Source organism: Cyanistes caeruleus, unplaced genomic scaffold, assembly GCF_971803275.1.
Source record: "Cyanistes caeruleus unplaced genomic scaffold, bCyaCae1.hap1.1 HAP1_SCAFFOLD_100, whole genome shotgun sequence".
NCBI classification, from domain to species: domain Eukaryota; kingdom Metazoa; phylum Chordata; class Aves; order Passeriformes; family Paridae; genus Cyanistes; species Cyanistes caeruleus.
In genome coordinates, this window is record NW_028255902.1 from 917,531 (window position 1) to 938,823 (window position 21,293).

Genomic DNA, 21,293 nt, shown 5'->3' on the forward strand with positions numbered 1-21,293 from the left:
CTTCAGCCACAGCTCCAGCCTCAACACCCACAAACGCCTCCACACTGGGGAGACACCCTACGAGTGTCCCCTGTGTGGGAAGAGCTTCACCTGGAGATCTAGCTTGACCCAACACCAACGGCAGCACCAGTAAGGGAAGCTCTGCAAATGCCCCAAAGTACAGGAAGAGCTTTGTGCACTGCTCCAGCTTCATCCCCCCTTGGAAAATTCAAGTTTGGCAGAGACCTGGTGATCCATGTTCCCTGTGATCCATGCTGGGGAGACACCTGTACCTTTTCCTGCCTATGGCAATGACATGATGTGGGATCAAAGAACGTGAGGGTCTGGCCATGGCCCTTTTGTTATATTCAATCCCATCTCAGGTCATTGCCAGGGACAGGTGTTGGGGGTTAGGTGTCTTTTTTTTTTTTTAATTCTGGATTGCCTGTGGAATTTTTACCCATTAGTTGTGGGGACAGCCTAACTGTGGGTACTTGGTGGGTGCTTGACAAAAGGCAAAGAGTTTGGCCGGGCCCAGGGAGGGAAGGGGGGCAGGAAAAGACGAGAGCGGGGACAGTTTGGGGGCTTTCTTCAGCTTCGGAGAAGGACACTTTGGGTGCAGAGATGCTGCGGTGGGCACAAGAGAATTTCTCCATCACTCACACGGAGCTGCTGCTTTTTCTCCTTCTCCCCTCTTTGTTGGTGGCCTCGCACCCCCTGTCCTGCCGGGACGTGTGGCAGTGCCAGGCACCGCCGCGGAGCTGCTGATCCACCTCAGCCACCGGCCCAGGATCTCAGCTCATCCCTGCTGTTCCAGCTGAGTGTTCCTCAGAGCCCTGCAGGAGCACCGGGACTGCCCGCCCGAGGGGGTTTGTGAAACAAAGCCTCTCCTCCATCCCTTCCCGTCTCAGCTGAGAAGGTTGTAACAGGGGCCCTGGTTCTGTTTTCTTGTTAATGCTGAAGTTATTGTTTGTTTGCCTGGTTATAAATACTAATAAAGAGCTGTTATTCCTATCCTCAGATCTCTGCCTGAAAGCCCCTTGATTTCAGAATTATAATAATTCAAAGGGAGGGGGTCTACGTTTTCATTCCAGGGGAGGCCCCTGCCCTCCCTAGCAGACACCTGTCTTCCAAAACAAAGACAGATGGGGAGTTTCTCCATCCTCCTTACCCTTGTGGGGCCAGCAGTGCTCTTGGTTCCTCATGCTCTTTTTGTGGGGCCTTTTGTGTCTGTGCCCCTCCAACTTAGGGGGACATGGGATATTTGCTGCCCCCTTTCTGCTTCTGGGAAGCCTGTGTGGGCTCTTTGTCCCTCTCTGACTTGGGGGCTGCTGTGGCCTCCATCCATCTTTTATTCTGGGGGCGGGGCATGTATTTATCTCCCTTTAGTTTGAGGGGCCTGGGGATCGCCTCCATCCTCCTCCAGTTTTGAGGGGCCTGGGAGAAGTCTCTGTCTCCCACCGATTTGGGGGGACTGGTGCAGGCTCCACCCCCCTCTGATTTTGAGGGACAACCTGGAGGAAAGGCACCAAAATTTTGACAAAGGCTGAAGGGAATGCTCTGATTAACCCTTTTGCCAAGAGGTTCCCATAGCTGAAGTTGCCAACAAGGACCAGACTCTCCAGCCCGCAGTGGGTTTTGGGTTGTTTTATTTCCTGGGCCCTCAGTCCTGCGTGGGACACGGGAACTGGGTGCTGCAGAGGCTGTGCCAAGGCATCAGAAATGGCCACCCAACACCCAAGGGTGGTAGAAGATCTGCTCCAGCACCGGCCGGTCCATGGGGTGCTTGGACAAACACCAGCGGATCAGATGTTGGCACTCTGGGGAGAGAAGGCAGAAAGCGGCGCTCACTTGCAGAAGGCTCCTGCCCAGCTGCTCCCGGCGCCTGCAGAAGCCGGGCCACGCTGCGTGTGCTGGGAGCTGCCCTTGGCGGGAGAGCGGCACGGCAGGACAAGCGTCCCCTCCTTCAGCCAAGCGTGCCACACCCAGCCTGCCACGGGCCACCTGCTGCAGCCGGCCCTTGAGGGCACATGGACGTCCCACGCAGCTGCGGGAGGGCCGGGCTGGGCTGCGCGGTGCCACCTGCCAAAGCCTGCCTGCTTCAGGCCACGTACCAACCTGGAGAGACCTCCTGCGGGAAGAAGAGCTGCCCCAACACGGTGTCACGCTCGTTCTCGAAGGGCAGGAACCCGCACACCATCTCCAACAGCAGCACGCCCAGGGACCAGATGGTCGCCCCATCGCCGTGGTAGCAGCGCAGGCCGATCCACTCGGGCGGGCAGTACGTGCGTGTTCCTAGGGGAGACGGGCGGCGCTGCTCAGGCGCAGGCTGCTGCCTTCCAGAGCCTGGTGCCAGCCTCCTGCCAGAGGCAGGGGCTGCAGCCGTGGCCACAACTTCCCCCCAAGGCCTGCCCGCCTCCCCCTGACAATGGGCCAAAGCCAAGGAACCATTCTGCAAGGCTGAGAACGCCAGCGGAGCAGCCCAAGGCCTTACGGGCCTGCCAAGCCGAGGAGCCGGGGCCCGGCTTTTGCAGCCCCTTTCTGTCGGCAGGGCCGGCAGCCGGCTCCTGGGGCACAGCACCTGTTCCGTGCCACAGGGCAGCCGGCAGCCGGCTGAATGCCGCACCCCGCGGCCCAGGAGGGAATGGGGCTGTGCAGTGCCTGGCACTGGGAGCAGGGCCCGCGCTCTGGGCTCACCGGCAAACTCTGTGAAGGCCCACTCCTGCAAGAAGATGCCGCAACCGAAGTCCATCAGCTTCAGGTCGCCAGTCTCCAGGTTGACGAGGAGGTTCTCTGGCTTGATGTCCCAGTGCAGGACGCCGCAGGCGGTGCAGTGCCACATGGCCTCCAGCACCTGCCAGAAAAGCCAGCGTGCCGCCTCCTCGCTCAGGAACTCTTGCTCCAGCAGGACGTGCAAGAGATCCCAAGATTGCTCCTGATGCTCCATCACCAGCACGAAGCTGTCGGGCACCTGGAACCAGTCAAGGAGCTGGATGATTCTGCGGCAGCCAAAGCCCACCTTCTCCATCAGCACGATCTCTGTTGGAACACAGGTGCCGTTGGGCTGTGAGGAGAAGACAGTGCCTCCATCACACGGCCTGATGCTGCCAGGAACCCCCCAAGTGTCCGCATGTGCAGCAGCCCCAGCCAGCGCCAGCCACCTTGCTCTGACCTGCTTCTAGGCTGCTTTCAGAGGCCCTGGCCTGGCCTATGAATGCCCCTCCAGAGCCCCATGGCAGTCTCAGACAGCTCCTCAGGTCTCACCTGCCGGTACAGAAGCCTTGTTGGTATTTGGTGGCTCAATGGGAGCAGCATCCTGGAGAAAGAGGAAACTCCCTGGTCCCTCAGGAATTGTCTCCTCCACCAGGCACGGGCTGTTGCCAGCTGGCACATCCAGCACCGTCACCTGGGAGCTGTGGTCCGGCAGCTTCTGGCTCCAGGACACTTGCTGCTCCTCCACCTGCTCCTGAGACGGCTCCCCTGGATCGGGCTGGGCTTCCACTTGGACCTGTGGGCTTTCCCTGGCCATGTCAGTGCTCAGGGATGCGCCCATGTTGTTGAAGTCCAAGGGTCCAAGGAAGCTGGGAGACCTGTCCCTAGGCTCTGCACCTTCTGCAGGCTGACAGGTCTGGCTGAGCCTCTCCGAGCAATGGAGGCTGTCAGAGATAGCGGAGGCTCCTGGCACCATGGACGTTCTCTGACCACCTGAGCTCCTTGCATGGATGGCGGGTCTTCTCTGCTGTGCCATCCTTGCAAGGCTTGAGGCTCTCCCAAGGATGGCCAGTCTTGCTGAGAGCAGCCTCCTGAAGGGATGGTGGCTTCTGGAGAAGCTGGGAGAGCCACAGCAGGGCAGGTGGCCTCACCTCATCAGCTTCTCCAGTTCTTTCCACAACGCCTGCCACATCCCAAAGAAGAGCGGCACAGATGTCCCATTGCGTGCCCAGTGCCGGATCATCACTTCCTGCAGCTCTTGGGCCACTGCCATGCAGGGACTGCAGCTGCTGGAGCTCTCCAGAGGGCTTGCGGGAGCACCTGGCCCCTGGCGAGGGGTGGCCCGAGGCCTGGAGAACCTGGGAGCTGCAGGGGCTGCTCGGTTCCTCCATGGGCCTCTGGGCCTAACCCTGGGGCGCTTCCTCGTCTGCCGCCTCCGTGGTTGCCAGTGGCCACCGGCCCAGCAGACAGCCACAGCGGCCAGCAGCAGGACAAGGGCAGGCATCAGGACACCACCGTCACCCATGGCTACGCCACGTCCCATGGCGACTGCACTGGCAGCTGCGGGGGCTGGCCTGGTTTATATAGGGCTGGCGTGGTGATGTCACAGTGCTGTGGCCAGGACAGCTGTGTGACATCACGGCCCTGCATCACACCAGAGCTCAACCCCTTTGTGACATCACGGCCCTGCATCACCCCAGCGCTCAGCCCCTTTGTGACATCACGGCCCCACCCAATTCAGGGATCACAGCCCTGGCTCATCCCTGAAGATGAACATGGCCTGGAAAAGCCTGGAAATCAGAACCGGAGCTCAGCCCCTTGCAATGAATCCTTCCCTGGAGCAAGTGGCAGCACATCAGGAAGAGTGCCGCTGCCACCTGTGTCAAGCCCTGGCTCCCAGGATGCTGCAGCATCACCAACTTCAAACAACCACTACTCTGTGCCAGAGAAGATCCCCAAGAGACAAAGGGAGGAGAAGTTCCTCTGTCTCTGGGGAGCTCTCCTGAAATGGCTGGCGAGGACTGCAAGAGTTTTCTCATAGCAGCTCACCAACTTCTGCAGAGCCTCCGCTCTATAAATCCGGATATTCCAAAGAGCGCTCATGGTTGTCCCACTGCTCTGGTTTCGACTGCCATGGGGCTCCTCTCTTCCCAATAGCTGGCACGTGCTGGGTTTGGATTCAAGATGGGAATGCTGTGATTCAGTCTGGGGTGGTTTGGTTTCTGCTGAGCAGGGCTTGCCCTCTTCAAGGACTTTGCAGTGTCCCTTGGTACAATGCGTGTTTTCCTCTGGGAAGGGAGGGGTGAGTGTTGAAGACAGAGGCAATAAATGCATTAGAAAACCTGCACTGTGTCTGTGTCCATGTTTGTCAGGGGACCATCCACATCCTGGAAGGGGATGATGTAATTTCTATTTTTTAATTTTTTTTTATTAATGGATTTAACAAGTCAATTTTTATTGTGCCTCACATTTTTGGCCACCTTCATCTCCAGCTGAGCTTTCAGTGCACCAGATTTCTTGCTGCAGTGGCAAGAAGCATCTCTGTATTCTTCTCCTGACCTTCATTCCTTGTCCTCTACCCGTCCCATCCCACCCCAGGGAGCAGGGACCGTCCTGGGGCAGATCCAGGAGGATATCCAGGACCATCCCTGCCTGGGACGGGTGCCAAGGAGATCCAGGAGAGTTCAGTGTCCAGCTCTAAGTCCTGGGACACCTTGTGCCGTGCTCCCAACAGCCCTGATTTTCCGGAAGGAGCCACAGCAGCCTCCCTGCCATCGATGGATTTTCTTCCAGGAATTCGCTGTGGAGCTTGTTTCTGTTTTCCTGCTCTTTCTGAGCTCCTGTCAACATGGCATGGAGCTGGAAGAGGTGGAGAGGAGAAACGTCGGTAATGGGAAGATAGAGGGAAATTGCTGGGAAAAGGGAGACACACACCCCTAACGGTGGCTGCAGAAAGCTCCACACGCTCCAGCCTGCCCGAAAACCAGGGAAGCCCTGGCTAAAATCCAAGGAAAACACTGCTGAGGATCCAAGGAATCCGAGCCATGATCTGTGTGGAGAGTGTCCCTGACAGGAGGAACGTGAATGGAACCAAGCGAGGCTGGGGCAGGAGGGTCAGGACGAGCAGAGAAGGGGGGCCCATCAACATCCTAATTTACTGCTCCAGAGAAAGAAAAATTCCCAGCTTTAATTCCAAGGAGGATAATTTAATATCTCCTTGGCATCTGTAGATCTATGACCTGAATCCAGTCATGAGTTTCCTTCAGGTCTCCACCCTCGGGACCAGTTAAACAGATAGTGGGGTTAAACTCTTTCCCACTTGTTAAATCTGGATCTGCCCATTCCATGAGAGACTTTTAATTGTGTCCCTCAGAGAATCCTCCTGGAGCAGAAATCCCAGTGTGAAATGAACGGGGACAGGGAGTGTTGGGTGAAGAACAGACTAATGTGATAAGGGAATGTGCCTCGCTGGGGATCCAAGCCAGCCGAATTTCACCCAGAAAAAAAAGCGGCATTAAGTTCAAGCCTTGGGAAGCATTTGCTTAAGTTGTGGCAAAGAGAAAGGGCTTATGGCAGTTAATATGTTAATCGACTCACCCCTTATAAGGTTATGTTTCTAGAATGTTCCTGGTTCTCTCCCCTGATTGGTTGTTATTTGTTGCAGTATTTTGCATATTTCTAACCCCAGTCTGTGGTTGGACCCATGCCCTCAGACTCTGCCCTCAGGCCTACCCTGTATATTTAGTAGTATATTTAGTAGTCCTGGTCTTTGCAGTTTGTCCCTATACTGCGCACGGTTTATGGGCGTTGTCCTTATTTTATTTCTCATTAAAGTGTTAATTTTAGGTGGACACAAACTCCATCATACCCTTTCATTTTATTTGCACCTCAATTCCCTGAAGTCAGATATCCCTAAAGTATTAAAGGTACTGGTTTTCAATGGGATAGGATCCATTTAATTCCCAGAAAGAGGCACAGAATTAGATTTGAATCCAAGTTTGGATTCAGCATGGGAATGTAGTGGACAGCACACCGATGGTTTCCATGTTGCTGAGCAGGGCTTGTCCTGTCCATGGACTTTGCAATCCCCGACTGGACAATCCATGTCCCATGCTCTGCGAGCAAGGAGGTGACACCATCACCGTTCCCCTCTTCATCCCCGTGTCCTATTTAGACAAGAATCTTCCTTCTCCTCTGCTCCAGAGGGTGCTCGAGTGCCCACAGGGAGCCCCTTCCTCGCTCCCGTGGAACTGGTGAGGGCTGGGGTGACGCAGGGCTGTGATGTCACAAAGGGGTTAAGCTCTGGTGTGATGCAGGGCCGTGATGTCACACAGCTGTCCTGGCCACAGCACTGTGACATCACTGCACCAGCCCTATATAAACTGGGCCAGCCCCCGCAGCTGCCAGTGCAGTCGCCATGGGACGTGCCGTAGCCATGGGTGACAGTGGCGTCCTGATGCCTGCCCTTGTCCTGCTGCTGGCCGCTGTGGCTGTCTGCTGGGCCGGTGGCCACTGGAAACCATGGAGGCGGCAGACGAGGAAGCGCCCCAGGGTTAGGCCCAGAGGCCCATGGAGGAACCGAGCAGCCCCTGCAGCTCCCAGGTTCTCCAGGCCTCGGGTGACCCCTCGCCGGCGGCCAGGTGCTCCCGCAAGCCCTCTGGAGAGCTCCAGCAGCTGCAGTCCCTGCATGGCAGTGGCCCAAGAGCTGCAGGAAGTGATGATCCGGCACTGGGCACACAATGGGACATCTGTGCCGCTCTACTTTGGGATGTGGCTGGCGTTGTGGAAAGAACTGGAGAAGCTGATGAGGTGAGGCCACCTGCCCTGCTGTGGCTCGCCCAGCTTCTCCAGAAGCCGCCATCCCTTCAGGAGGCTGCTCCCAGCAAGATTGACCATCCTTGGGAGAGCCTCAAGCCTTGCAAGGATGGCACAGCAGAGAAGACCCGCCATCTGTGCAAGAAGCTCAGGCTGTCAGAGAACGTCCATGGTGCCAGGAGCCTCCGCTATCTCTGACAGCCGCCATCCCTAAGAGAGGCCGTATGGCACTGCACGGCTTGCGGCGTTCTGCACCGGGACATCAAGCCAGAGAACCTCCTCATCAACCCAGAGACTGGCGACATGAAGCTGATTGACTTCGGTTGCGGCACCTTCCTCCAGGAGCGGGCCTTTGTACAGTTTGCTGGTGAGCCCAGAGCGCAGGCCCTGCTCCCAGTGCCAGGCACCGCACAGCCCCATTCCCTCCTGGGCCGCGGGGTGCGGCATTCAGCCGGCTGCCGACTGCCCTGTGGCACGGGGCAGGTGCTGTTCCCCAGGAGCCGGCTGCCGGCCCTGCCAACAGAAAGGGGCTGCAAAAGCTGGGCCCCGGCTCCTCGGCTTGGCAGGCCCGCACGGCCTTGGGCTGCTCCGCTGGAGTTCTCAGCCTTGCAGAATGGATTCTTGGCTTTGGCCCATTGTCAGAGGGAGGCAGGCAGGCTTTGGGGGGAAGTTGTGGCCACGGCTGCAGCCCCTGCCTCTGGCAGGAGGCTGGTGCCAGGTTCTGGAAGGCAGCAGCCTGCGCCTGAGCAGTGCCACCCGTCTCCCCTAGGAACACGCACGTGCTGCCCGCCCGAGTGGATCGGCCTGCGCTGCTACCACGGCGATGGGGCGACCATCTGGTCCCTGGGCGTGCTGCTGTTTGAGATGGTGTGCGGGTTCCTGCCCTTCGAGAACGAGCGTGACACCCTGTTGGGGCAGCTCTTCTTCCCACAGGAGGTCTCTCCAGGTTGGTATGCAGCCTGAAGCAGGCAGGCTTTGGCAGGTGGCACCGCGCAGCCCAGCCCGGCCCTCCCGCAGCTGCGCGGGACGTCCATGTGCCCTCAAGGGCCGGCTGCAGCAGGTGGCCCGTGGCAGGCTGGGTGTGGCACGCTTGGCTGAAGGAGGGGACGCTTATCCTGCCGTGCCGCTCTCCCGCCAAGGGCAGCTCCCAGCACACGCAGCGTGGCCCGGCTTCTGCAGGCGCCGGGAGCAGCTGGGCAGGAGCCTTCTGCAAGTGAGCGCCGCTTTCTGCCTTCTCTCCCCAGAGTGCCAACATCTGATCCGCTGGTGTTTGTCCAAGCACCCCATGGACCGGCCGGTGCTGGAGCAGATCTTCTACCACCCTTGGGTGTTGGGCGGGCATTTCTGATGCCTTGCCACAGCCTCTGCAGCACCCAGTTCCCGTGTCCCACGCAGGACTGAGGGCCCAGGAAATAAAACAACACAAAACCCACTGCGGGCTGGCGAGTCTGGTCCTTGTTAGCAACTTCAGCTAAGGGAACCTCTGGGCAAAAGGGGTAATCAGAGCGTTCTCTTCAGCCTTTGTCAAGATTTTGGTGCCTTTCCTCCAGGTTGTCCCTCAAAATCAGAGGGGGGTGGAGCCTGCACCAGTCCCCCCCAAATCGGTGGGAGACAGAGACTTCTCCCAGGCCCCTCAAAACTGGAGGAGGATGGAGGCGATCCCCGGGCCCCCCGAACTGAAGGGAGATAAATACCTGGCAACCCAAAATAAGAGATGGATGGAGGCCACAGCAGCCCCCAAGTCAGAGGGGGAAGAGGAGACTGCCAGCCCCCCCAAAGAGGAGGGGAATTGTGCCTGTGCCAGCCCCACAAATTGCAAGGGGACAGAGAACACCCCTGGCCTGGAAAAGGACAAAGAGCAGCCGGGGGATGCCAGGATGGTGACAACACTGGCACCCCCCAAATCAGAGAGGGACAAAGAGCCCGCACAGGCTTCCCAGAAGCAGAAAGGGGGCAGCAAATATCCCCTGTCCCCCTAAGTCGGAGGGGCACAGACACAAAAGGCCCCACAAAAAGAGCATGAGGAACCAAGAGCACTGCCGGCCCCACAAGGATGAGGAGGATGGAGAAACTCCCCATCTGTCTTTGTTTTGGAAGACAGGTGTCAGCTAGGGAGGGCAGGGGCCTCCCCTGGAATGAAAATGTAGACCCCCTCCCTCTGAATTATTATAATTCTGAAATCAAGGGGCTTTCAGGCAGAGATCTGAGGATAGGAATGACAGTTCTTTATTAGTATTTATAACCAGGCAAACAAACAACAATAACTACAGCATTAACAAGAAAACAGAACCAGGGACCCCGTGACAGCTTTCTCGGCTGAGATGGGATGGAGGAGAGGCTTTGTTTCACAAACCCCCTCGGGCGGGCAGTCCCGGTGCTCCTGCAGGGCTCTGAGGAACACTCAGCTGGAACAGCAGGGATGAGCTGAGATCCTGGGCCGGTGGCTGAGGTGGATCAGCAGCTCCGCGGCGGTGCCTGGCACTGCCACACGTCCCGGCAGGACAGGGGGTGTGAGGTCACCAACAAAGAGGGGAGGAGGAGAAGCAGCAGCAGCTCCGTCTGGGTGATGGCGAAATTCCCTTCTCCCCACCACAACAACTCTGCGCCCGAAGTGTCCTTCTCCAAAACTGAAGAAAGCCCACCAAACTGTCGCCACCCTCCTTTTTTTCCTGCCCCCTTCCCTCCTTGGTCCCGGCCAAACTCTTTGTCTTTTTTCAAGCACCCACCAAGTACCCACAGTTAGGTTTTTCCCCCAACTAATGGGTAAAAATCCTATGGGCAAGCCAGAAATAAAAAAGAAAGACACCTAACCCCCACCAGTCCCTGAGACTGGGGCTTGGCCTTCCTCGTGGAGAGGGGCATCAAGAAAGGCTGCAGTGTGATGGAGACTGTGATGGGCTGGGAACTCACTGGGGGAAAGGAGGGAGCAGTTGTGAAGAAAAAGGCAGGTGGGGGAGAGAAGTGTTCAGAGAAGGGCTGAGCTACAGCTTGAGGAAGCTGAAAAATGTCATTTGGGGTCATCCCAGATGGATTTCATTTCAGAAGTTATGGAACAAGTTTAATTTTTGGGGGGTGTCATGTTTTCCCTTGGAGGTGGACACTCTGCAGACTTGAGCTGCATTGCCAAAATGCTCAAGTCTCTGCTGCAGGTCACAGCGTTTCTTCTTTGGCTGATCCCGGCCCGGTGCTGAGCCCAGCAGAGCCCTGGCAGAGCCCAGAGCAGCCTCAGCATCCGCAGAGCCCGGCTGCAAGGAGAGAAAGCAGAAACCGCCCGTCAGCTGAAGGCTCCTGTCCCCTTGTCCCAGCCAGCCGCGGTGCCCAGGCCATGCTGGCCGTGCTCAGAGCTGGGCCCAAAGCTGCCCATCACTGCTGCCTTGGGGAGCAGAGCAGGAGGGCAGGACATGTGCCCAGCCTGCAGCCAGCCACGGCAGATCCAGCCCCTCAGCAGCTGCCCAGAGCGGGATGCTCCTGTGCCCGCTGCCATCTCCCAAAAGCTCTTGTCCCTCCCATGCCAAGGAGATGAGGACCCACCTCACACCATCCGCTGCCACAAGAAAAGCTGGTCCCAAACGATGTCCTCAGTCTTCTCCAAGGGCACGGCCCATCCACGCCACAGCTGGTCCCAAGCACTTCCTGATCCAGACTGGACCCCACCTAGAACGCTTCCTTTAGAAAAACAAACAACAAATTAATGAAAATAGGTCACAGACAAAAAGGGGAAACAAGAAAAATGGTAAAAAATCTTATGTCTGTCAGGAGCTTGAGGAAGGCCCAACCCCTACATTCTGGGGAAAAACCCACCCATGGCTGAGGGAAGCCCATGCTTTCTCCCTTTCCCCCTGCACTGTCCCCCAAAATCATGGTGATCCCAAAGCAAAGCAGGGGAGTGGAGCAGCCCAAGCCCTTCCTTGCCTGCACAGCAAAGCAGCCGTGCTCAGGTTCTGGAGTCCCACCTGTGCTCCGGCCATGGGGTTTGTTTGTGTCGGGCTGGCTGCCCCAGCCCCAGCCCGGGGCACGGTGGGTGCTGGGGGCTGTTGGCAGGGCCAGGATCCCACTCCCATTTCATAACCACCCCAGCCCACGTCCCCAGCCCTGCCAAAAACCAGCTGGGCAGCCACTGAGGAATCAGTTGCATCTGCCCCAGTGAAAGGGAAACCTTTGGTTCCCGGCCAATGCACAAATCTGGGAGCATCCCCCTGGGTCTGGACTTACCTGAAAATTCCCTGTGGAGCCTGGCTTTGAAGAAGGTGCCAGAATCAAAGTCCATCATCGCCAGCTCCCGCTGGCCAGGTGGAGGAAGAGGTTGTCATCCTTGCTGTTGTCCTCCATGTCTCCAGCAGCAGCAGCAGCAGCCCCACCTGGTACAGCTTCTCCAGGGGCTCCTTCTTCCCTGGGGTGACACCAGGCTGTCAGGGTTCTGCCCAGGGCCCGGCTGTCAGTGAAGCAGGACAAGCAAAACCAGCTCAGATGGTGCCCACCAGTGCTGGGCAGAGCAGCTCAGCTCCAGCACAAGGGCTGTGTGTTCCCATTCGATGACCCCAGTGCAGTGACACAGGCAGGACAAAAAAGCCTGGGTTTCTTTGCTGCTGATTGCCAGGGCATGTGTGGAGCTGTAACTTACCAGGTCCCTGCATCACTGTGCCTGTGGCTCTCTCCCTTCTTCTAGGGCTGATGAATATCCTGCATCCAGGGATCACAGGACAGGTCTTCTAATGAGGGCCTGTCCAAGGAGTTCAGGGATAAACACCACCTGATCAGAATCTGGCAGTCTGGGGAGAGAAACCACAAACCACTGGTCAGTTGGAGAAGGCTCCTGTCTGCTTTGCCCCACTATTTTCATGCCCAGGCCACGCTGGATGTGCTCAGAGCTGGGCCTAAACTTTCCCATCAATTCTTTGTTTTGGTGGAGAGCAGGAGAGCAGGACATGTGCCACCTCCTCAGCAGCTGCCAGAGCGGGATGCTCACGAGCCCGCTGCTGTCTCCCAGCACTGGTGTTCCCCCCGTGCCCAGAGATGAGGATCCACCTTGGGAGAGCTGTTGTGGCAGCGGGAGCTGGCCCCATCTGATGTTCCTGCCCCTCCTGAAAGGGTGCTCCCCGCAGACCATCTCGTGCAGCAGGATGCCCAGGGACCAGACGGTCGCTGCCTCGCCATGGTACCAGCCGAAGTCATTCCATTCCGGGGGGCTGTATGACGGTGTTCCTATGGAATATGGATGGAGCTCATCAGGGGGATGCTGCTGCTCCCAGAGCCTGGCCCCAGCATCCTTGGGCATGTGGGGGCTGCCCCAGTGGCACACGGGGTGACCTGCTGCCCTCTCGCCAGCACCTGGGACTTGGGTACAAACCTGGGGTTGGAAAAGAAGCCACTGGTGCTGGAAGAGGGCAGCAGAAACCCTGGCAAGGCCTGACCATGACACACAAAGGGAAATACCCACTCAGTGCTGGGGAAAAACTACACCCACATCCTCCCTGCTGGCATTGCCCAAAAAATATCTTGAACCAAGGCAAATCAGGTGAGCAGAGCAGTCCAAGCCCATTCTCACCTGCACACCAAACCAGCTGGTGCACAGGTTCTGCCTCCCCCTCTCTTCTACCCCCACCCATGGGGGATTTTGTCAGGCTGGCTGCCCCAGCCCCAGCCCCAGTCCTGGGAGAATCCCTGCTGCCACACCCAGGTTGAGCCAGGAGATGCCAGGACCAGGATCACCACCCCTGTGTGGGCTCACCTGCAAATTGAGTGTAGGCTGTGTCCTGCAGGTAGGTGCCACAGCCGAAGTCAATCAGTTTTGCCGCGCCGGTGTCCAGGTCTACCAAGACGTTCCCAGGTTTGATATCTCGGTGCAGGACCCCGCAGCTGGTGCAGTGCCGCACGGCCGCCAGCACCTGCTGGAACAGCTCCCGCGCCTCTTCCTCGGACAGGAACCTCCGTGCCCGAATGAAACGCCGCAGGTCCTGACACCGCTCCGGGTGCTCCAGCACCATCACGATGGTGTTGGGGAGCTCAAACCATTCCAGCAGCTGCACCACACCGGGGAAGCCTGTGGACACCTTGTCCAGCAGCACTATCTCCAGGGGTGCGCTGGTGCCGTCGGGCTGCGGGAGGAGCACGGTGCCGTCAGTGGGGCTGAGGCCGTGCCAGGGCTCGGGAAGCCCTCAGCCAGCCCGGGATGCTCTGTGCCCTCCGCTGGCCCCACGCCCGCTCTCCCTCCAGGTGTCCTGGCGGCTCCCACCCTGCCGGGCCCCGGCTCATCCCCGCCCGGCACGGCCCGGCTTCTGCCGCTGGCCCCGCTCACTCACCAGCTCGCCCCAGTGCCGGACGCGGTTCCGTGGCACCTTTTTGATGGCCACCTGCAAGCCAAAGGGAACAGCGGATTCAGCTCACCGCCCACCGTGTCCAGCCCCATCCTCCTCCTCCGCCCCCTCCTCCTCCTCCGCCCGCCGCCGGCCCCTCTGCTCACCGGGAGTCCGTCCGAGAGCCGAGTGGCCGCAAAAACTCTGCCAAAGCCGCCGCGCCCCAGCAGTGAACCCACTCGGTAGCGCTGCTGCAGGGCCTGCTGCGCCTTCCCTGGGAAAGAGACGCGGCCGTCAGTGCTCGGCCCGGGGCCAGGAACGGCCCCCGAGCGCTCCCCGAGCTCCCCGGGCCGGGCACCCGCAGGCGTTCCCTCATTGGAACGCGACAGCGGCGGAGCTCGGGCCGGGGAAGCCGCAGCGGAGGCGGCGGCAGCGGCCGCACCGCCTGTGTCCTCCGCGGGCCCCGGGAGGAGCCGGGGCCGGGGCCGGGGCCGGGGCCGGGGCCGGGGCCGGGGTCGGGGTCGGGGTCGGGGTCGGGGTCGGGGTCGGGGTCGGGGTCGGGCCAGGCGGAGCCAAAGGGCAGCGATGCCGCCCCAGCCCCAGGCAATGATGCCCGCCCAGCAGCGCCAGCGCCAGCACAGCCAGAGCTGGGCGGAGGCGAGACCGCGGAGGGACGGCCGGGGACGGGGACAGGGACGGGGACGGGGCCGGAGCCGGGGGCGGGCTGGGGGCATGGCCCGGGTGGGCACGGGGAAAGGGAACCTGGTGATGAGGGGACACAGGAAAAGGGAGACCGGGAGAAGATGCGGGACAGTGGGAGAGGGAGAGGAGAGGAGAGAGAGAGAATTGATAAATTTGCTGCTTTCGCTGCTGTCGCTGCTTTCGCCGCTGCTGCCGCCGCTGCCGCCGCTGCCGCTGCAACTGAAGCACCGGGGCCGTTTGTCCCCGTGTCCGTTTGTCCGTTGCCCGCTCGGCCCCGCCCCGAGCCCCGCGCTCCCCGGGCAGCCCCTGAGCCTGGCCAAACACGGCAACTTTGCCCTGCTGAGCCAAGAGCCAGAGTCTGGACTCCTGCACAGGGGCACAGCAATGCCCTTGGCTGCTGCTGTGCCTTGTCCCTGCTGAGGCTCAGACACCGTCTGAGCACATTCCCTGAATGCAGAATTTGTACCTGAGCCAAGCACTGCACTTGTGTCTCCAGCATTGCTTTCCAAGGAACACAGGGCAAGGCAAACTGGCTACAGCTCAGGGTATTTTACAGTGTCTAAACCTTGCCAAGTCTCAGATCTTAGAGGTGAGAGCCATTTGGAATGAATGGGATGGAGAAACAGTGCAAGATGGAAAAGGGAAACATAAAAATAAATAGAGAAAAATAGAGAAAAACATATTGGTTGTTTCTTTGGATTTTATTTTCATTTCTTAAATAAGTTGTTTCAATTTTCCCAGAATCTTCTCCCCAGCCCCATCTGTTCTTTCCAAAAACCTGTCCTGGAGAACAAGGCGCAGCTCCTGTCACAAGATGTGCCCCCAGCTGCAGCTTCTCTTGGCTTCCCACACTGTGAGTGCAGCACAACTCTTGCAGCAAAGCAGGACAAATGTTTGAAGAACTTGACAACTTGTTCTTTCTTTTCCTTGTGGACAGGGGAGTTGTGCCATTGGTGAGGTTTTCATTGTTCCTCTTCTACGCAAAGAAAACATGATGGGCTGCCAGGAATTGTTGGGGAATACAAGCCTGGCTGAATGTGGAGAAAGAATCTCCAGAGCCTGCAGCCAGCAGTGGAGAGCTCATCATTCCAACAGCCCCATGGACATCTGGAAAGTGATCTGGAACATGAAGATGGGCTGACAGAGGGAGTTTGTTTCTGTGTTCAGTTGAGATGATTCTACATCTCTTGCAGTGGGAGAAATCAAGAGCACAATCAGTTGATGATAAGCAGCAGAACATGATAAGCTGGACCTGTCAGTGGATGAGAGAAAGAATGTGAAAAGGAGAAATGCAGGGAATGACTTGGTGAACTTTGTGTGTAAGAAGGGTCATTTTTTCCTAATAATTCCCAATTAATTCCCTTTGCTTTTGTCCTTTTAACAAGGCAAATTGCATCTCAGATTCCCAATGAAATGAGAACCCTGAGCTTGTGGAGCTGCCTGAAAGGTGCCCTGTTCCTTTTTCTTCTGCTGCTCAGAAGAAACAATGAAGTGAATTGGGAAGTTCTGGTTTTTCTTTCTCCTGGTGGATTTTTTCATTTTATTTGCCACTGCAGAGGCAATTTCTGTGATGGCCTCTGTCAGTTGATTCTATTTCAGCAGCAGCAGCAGCAACAGGGCTGTGTTTGAGCACTGCAAATGTGACCTGTGTGGCTTTAATTCCCCTCGACTTAGTGCTCAGGGACTTGGGAGCATTTTGATCTCTACTGATCATGATGCCTGAAACAAAAATCCTGAGTTCCCTGTGACAAAGCACAGTGGGTAGCACTGATTGAAAGAGGCAATTGCAGCTGTACTGCTAAAATTCAAGTGGCAAGCAGAAGAGGGGCAAGAGCAGTCGGGATCTACAATTGGCAAGGCCAGGGCACCCACAGCCTCCTGCTGTCACCTCAGGGTGAGTAAAACAGGGGTGAAAACAGCGCTGGAACCCGATCCTTTCTTCCTCTGAGGGCTGGCTGAGGGCAGCAGAGGCGGGCCCTGAGGAATCAGGGCTGTTTGTGGGGGATTGTTGCTGTAGTCCAGCATTGCCCTGGCAAAAGCCCTGGGAAGCCGAGGCAGGAGCAGGTGGGAAGGGCCGGCGCTGCTGCTGCTCCTGGCCCGGAGCCCCGGCCGGGCCGGGCCTGCGCCCGCTGCGCTGCGGCTGCTGCTGCTGCCAGAGCCGGGCGGGACTCGGGGACAGGGAATGGACACGGGGGGACAGCAAAGGCCTTGGGGGCTGCAGGGATGTTGGTGCTGGGGCCAGCGCCAGCACAGAGCTTCAGCCCGCAATGAACCCCGAGGGAAACGCTGGGGAAAGGCTCCATTCAGCCTTTCTTTACTCGGCGCTGTGAAGGGACCGAAATAAAAGGAGAGTGAGCAGGGCCCGAGCCCTTCTCCTTTGGGAGGAGCCCCTGGGGCTGTGAGGGGCCGTGAGGGGAAATGAGAGGTTCTATGGGGCCATGAGAGGTTCTATGGGGCCATGAGGGGCTGTGAGGGGAAATGAGGGGTCATGAAGGGACATGAGGGGCTGTGAGAGGTTCTATGAGGCCATGAGAGGTTCTGTGAGGCCATGAGGGGTAGTGAGGGGACATGAGGGGCTGTGAGCGGCCAAGAGATGTTCTGTGGGGCCATGAGAGGTTCGATGGGGCCATGAGGGGTTGTGAAGGGCCATGAGGGGCTGTGAGGGGCCGTGAGGAGCCTCAGCCCTGGCAGGAGGGGTCCCACCATGTCCCCAGGGCAGAGCAGCCGTGAGGGGCCGCGAGTGCAGATGTGGCAGCAGAGCGGGCTTGGGGCACCTCTGGGAGGGGATGAGACCCTTCCCCAGCTCCAAACCACACCAAACCCAGCATTAACAGGATTTTCCATCTTTAGAATCCACTGGCAACTTGGAAATGACTGTACAGTTTAATCCCAGTGGGAAAAGCAAGGGAATTTTCCCAGTGAGAGACATCCAGCCATTTTTATTCATGTCTAAGATTTAAAAGTCTTGACAGTGAAAAGTAATACTAATAAATAATAATAACAACAAGAACAAGTTTATTTCTTGAATAATAATTCTTCTGAATCCCAACAATCAGCTCAGAAACATGTTTTTGTTTGTAATAGATTAGTAGTAAAGAAATAAATTGAAAAAGATTTCATTTGTAATTCAGATGTGTTTCATCCTTCTCCCAGTTTCTGGTCCCCTTCCTCCAGGGTCATTTCCTTTACTCACCCACTTTCTAATTGGTAGAAGGGAGTTAAGCACATTGGAAAAGACAGCAGCTCCTGTTTCAAAGGGAAGCAGCCACCACTCCAGGGAACCTGAATTGCCCCCAGGCACGTGTGTGCACTTGAAGGGTGAGCAGGTGTTGGGGACAGAGATCTCAAACTCCTTCTAAGGCTGTGAGAAACCCACCAGTGGCAAAGTATCATTGTGGGTCAGCTCCTGCTGAAATTCCATTCCTCCACACCCTCCAAATGGGCAGGCAGGGCTGGGCTCTGGCAGGGTTCAGTTTTGAGTGCCTTGTGATCCCTGGCATGGAAGTGATCCTATGAACTCTGGTACTGATGGATTGTGGAATGGCTGCTGAAAGAGGAGGGGGAATCTCAGCAGACAGGAAAGTCTCTTCTTCTCCCTTCTCCCTGCAGAACCCCCTCTCCAAAGAGAAATGCCTGTGCTGGGTTTCCATGGCACCCCTTCCCTCAGCCCAGTATCTGAGCCACTGTGAGCTCTGCAGGAGCCAAAGCCAGAGGAGTCCCAATATCAGTCACCCCACGGTCCCCACATATGGATGCTAAATCTAAACCACAGTGCCTGTACAAATTACAGGCCGCCTGGCTCCTCGGGCTGCCTGAGAAAATAGCCTGGGAAAAATATGAGAAGGAATTAAAACAATTCTCAGAGATACTAAACAGCCTTGCAGGTGTTGTTTTGCAGTCTTGTTCTCTCTTGCGGGAGAAGGCCAGGGGGGTGATGGGCCACCCTGACCAATGATGGTGATGTAGCACTTTGTTAACCAATAGGAGTTTCTTTTCTGTATCTTTCACGTACCAGTCTATAAAACAGGCCTGAAGTAATAAACCAGAGAATTCTCGTGTTGTAACTCCCTTGAGAGTCCATTGTCGTTCTTTATCGCCGTTCCCAATCGGAGCGACATCTGGTGACCGCCCGACGTGTGGTGCAGCCGACCCCTGAGGTCAGAAGGTGACCGACGTGACTTCTGCTAATCCCCTGAGGGTAAGCAGCGAGTGGGAAAAAGCCAGCCCTTCCCCCTAGAGGGGTAAGTGGAATTCTCCCGGGCTTTCCAAGAGGAAGCTGGTTCTGGAAACCAACGGGATAGTGGAGCCTGCCTGTGAGTAGGTTTGGAACGGCTCATCTTGGCGAAGCAGAGCTCAAAAATCCCGGGTCCGAGCCGTTAGCGTGTGTGTGATTACATTCACAGAGCCGCCAAGATAAAGTCCTCATAATGGGGAACTGTACTTCAGCTGATGAACAGCTTGCCTACCTTGCATGGCAGGAAGCCCTGCCCCGCATGGGACTCAGTGTTTCTGAAGATGCCATGCGTGCCTTATTTCAGTGGGTGAAAGAACAAGGTTTTTGTTATAACTATGGACAATGCCTTTGATCTCGAGACTTGGTCGTCGATAGGAGACTATTTATGGTCGGAATTGACTAACGGAGATACCAGCGTGGGTGGCCTGGCGGCCACCTGGGGAGCGCTTTTTAAGGCGCTGGAACGGAGCCAGGTTGAGGACATTGAGGCCGGGATGGAAGACTTAGATACCAGAAGTGCCTCTTTTGTGCGAGATGAGACACTGGGGGATGACACCGTAGATGACTGGCGTAGCGCCTCCTCAGAGCGGCCCGGGTCCCCAGAGGACTTGGGCCGCGGGCGGAGGCAGGCTGCGCGCCAGAAATCCACCCCCCCAGGACCGCTGCAGCAAGCACCGCTGCCAGCGGCGGCGGGGGGTGCTTCCGCCCCCCCGCTGCCTTCCACGAGGCCTGTGCTGGGGCCGGCGCCGCCCCCCCCCCGCACTCGCTGTGGCTGCTCGGCTGCAGCAGCGGCAGGGGGAGCTTCTGCCCCCCCGCTGCCTTCCACGGGGCCGGCGCTGCCCCTCCCCCGGACTCGCCGCAGCTGCTCTGCCACCGTACCTGCTGTAGCTGCTGAGCGTCAATCTACATGGCCTGAGGTGACCGGCCCGCCCGTCTCTTCTGGTGCTCGGGACGACCCAGCAGAGACTCTGCCCTGTGGCCATCTCGGGCCGTCCCCACCCCGTCCAGTAGCCGCGTGCCCGCGGTGGCGGGCACAATTTTGGGATATGGTGAGACAGCGTGCTCTGGAAATGGGGGATTGGGAGCTGCTCGAGAGGCTGGGGACACCCGGGACTGGGATTTTTAACACCGTAGTTGCTGGGGCGGGGGAGACAGAGGAAGGGCCGGAAGTCACTTCGGCTCCTGATGGCTGGGTCCAGCGGGGATGGGAAGTCGGAGGGACGCCCCAAGGGGCGGCCCGGGCCTTCCCTGTGTTTAAGGCTGCCCCAAATACGGGACAGCCCGACAGGCACGATGTGATGGCGTGGAAGGTGGTACAGGATCTGCAAAGTAAAGTTGCACAGTACGGGCTCGGATCTCCCGAGGTTATGCAAATCATTAGAGTGATAGACACTGATCTGCTTGCTCCATATGATATTAGACACCTAGCTCAAGTTTTGTTCCAGCCTGTGCAATTTAAAGTTTTTGAGGATAACTGGAGGCAGATGGCTCAGAAGGCTGCAGACGGGAATACGCGTCTGCCTGCGCATGATCCCAGACATGGGATCAGAGTAGAGGCCCTGATGGGTATTGGTGACTTTTCTAATCCTGATATCCAGGCCCGTTGGGACCCTAGAGTCCTTGAGCAGGGGCAAAGAATTGGTATTGGAGCACTGCTAAAGACTATGGAAACAGCTGCTCCCAGACCACGATATGTGACAATCACTCAGGGTTTAAAGGAACCCTTCTTGCCATTTGTTGAAAAAATTGCAGCAGCCTTGGAGAAACAGGTTGAAGATGATAACCTGAGACAGCTTTTGTGTAAACAACTAGCAAGAGACAATGCTAATGAAGATTGTAGGAAGATCATAGAGGCTCTTCCAGGAGACCCTTCGATACCAGAGATGGTCCGAGCCTGTGCCAAAGTGGGCTCTGTGGGGCACAAAATGTCTGCTCTGGCAGCTGCTCTGGCGTCAAAACAACCAGGACGCCAGGGTGGCTCCAAGAAGGGAAAGGATGCTCAAGGCAAGGCTCGGCAGGGGCAGCAGAATAACAAAGGAAAAGGAAAGTTTTTGTGTGCTAGATGTCACAAACCAGGTCATTTTGCTGATCAATGTCGATCTAGATATCATGTCAATGGTCAGCTTTTGGGGGATTCGGGAAACGTGTACAAGAGCGCATGGGGGACCTGCGCTCTGACACAAGTGAGTTCCCAGGGCACAGCCCCCCCACAGGCCTACTCAGCCAGCTTAGAGGCAGCACCCAGGGGGCAGCTGGAGTGGATGTATACACCGCAACAACAGTGACATTAGATTCTACTTATGTGCATAAGGTTCCCCTGGCTGCTTTTGGTCCTCTGGGTCAAGGTTTGAGTGCGCTGCTTGTGGGCAGATCTAGTGCAACACTGCAGGGGATTTTTGTACACCCAGGGGTCATTGATGCTGACTTTACGGGACAAATTTGTGCCTTGGTTTCTACTCCTTCCCCCCCTGTTACCATTCCTGAAAAAACTCGCATTGCTCAACTTGTGCCTTTTAAGTCCTGTGTTCCTAGAACTGCTGATCGGACTCGTGGGGATG

General features: G+C 57.3%; 2 protein-coding genes and 1 long non-coding RNA gene across 3 annotated transcripts in view; 1 reads left to right on the forward strand and 2 right to left on the reverse strand.

Moving 5' to 3' along the window:
• LOC147646392 (uncharacterized) overlaps positions 1-21,293 on the forward strand; it is a 139,308-nt gene that overhangs the window by 95,557 nt on the left and 22,458 nt on the right. The gene's annotated exons all lie outside the window — the stretch shown is intronic.
• On the reverse strand, positions 10,538-11,963 carry LOC147646397 (uncharacterized). The gene is made up of 3 exons (XR_015281883.1): positions 11,719-11,963; positions 11,038-11,172; positions 10,538-10,751 (listed from the first exon to the last, which is right to left on the reverse strand). It is a non-coding gene; the product is annotated as an uncharacterized LOC147646397 (long non-coding RNA).
• On the reverse strand, positions 12,469-19,219 carry LOC147646398 (serine/threonine-protein kinase pim-1-like). The gene is made up of 4 exons (XM_086873517.1): positions 19,148-19,219; positions 13,235-13,601; positions 12,532-12,708; positions 12,469-12,482 (listed from the first exon to the last, which is right to left on the reverse strand). Exons 1-4 carry the CDS (start codon positions 19,217-19,219, stop codon positions 12,469-12,471), a joined length of 630 nt encoding a protein of 209 aa, XP_086729643.1.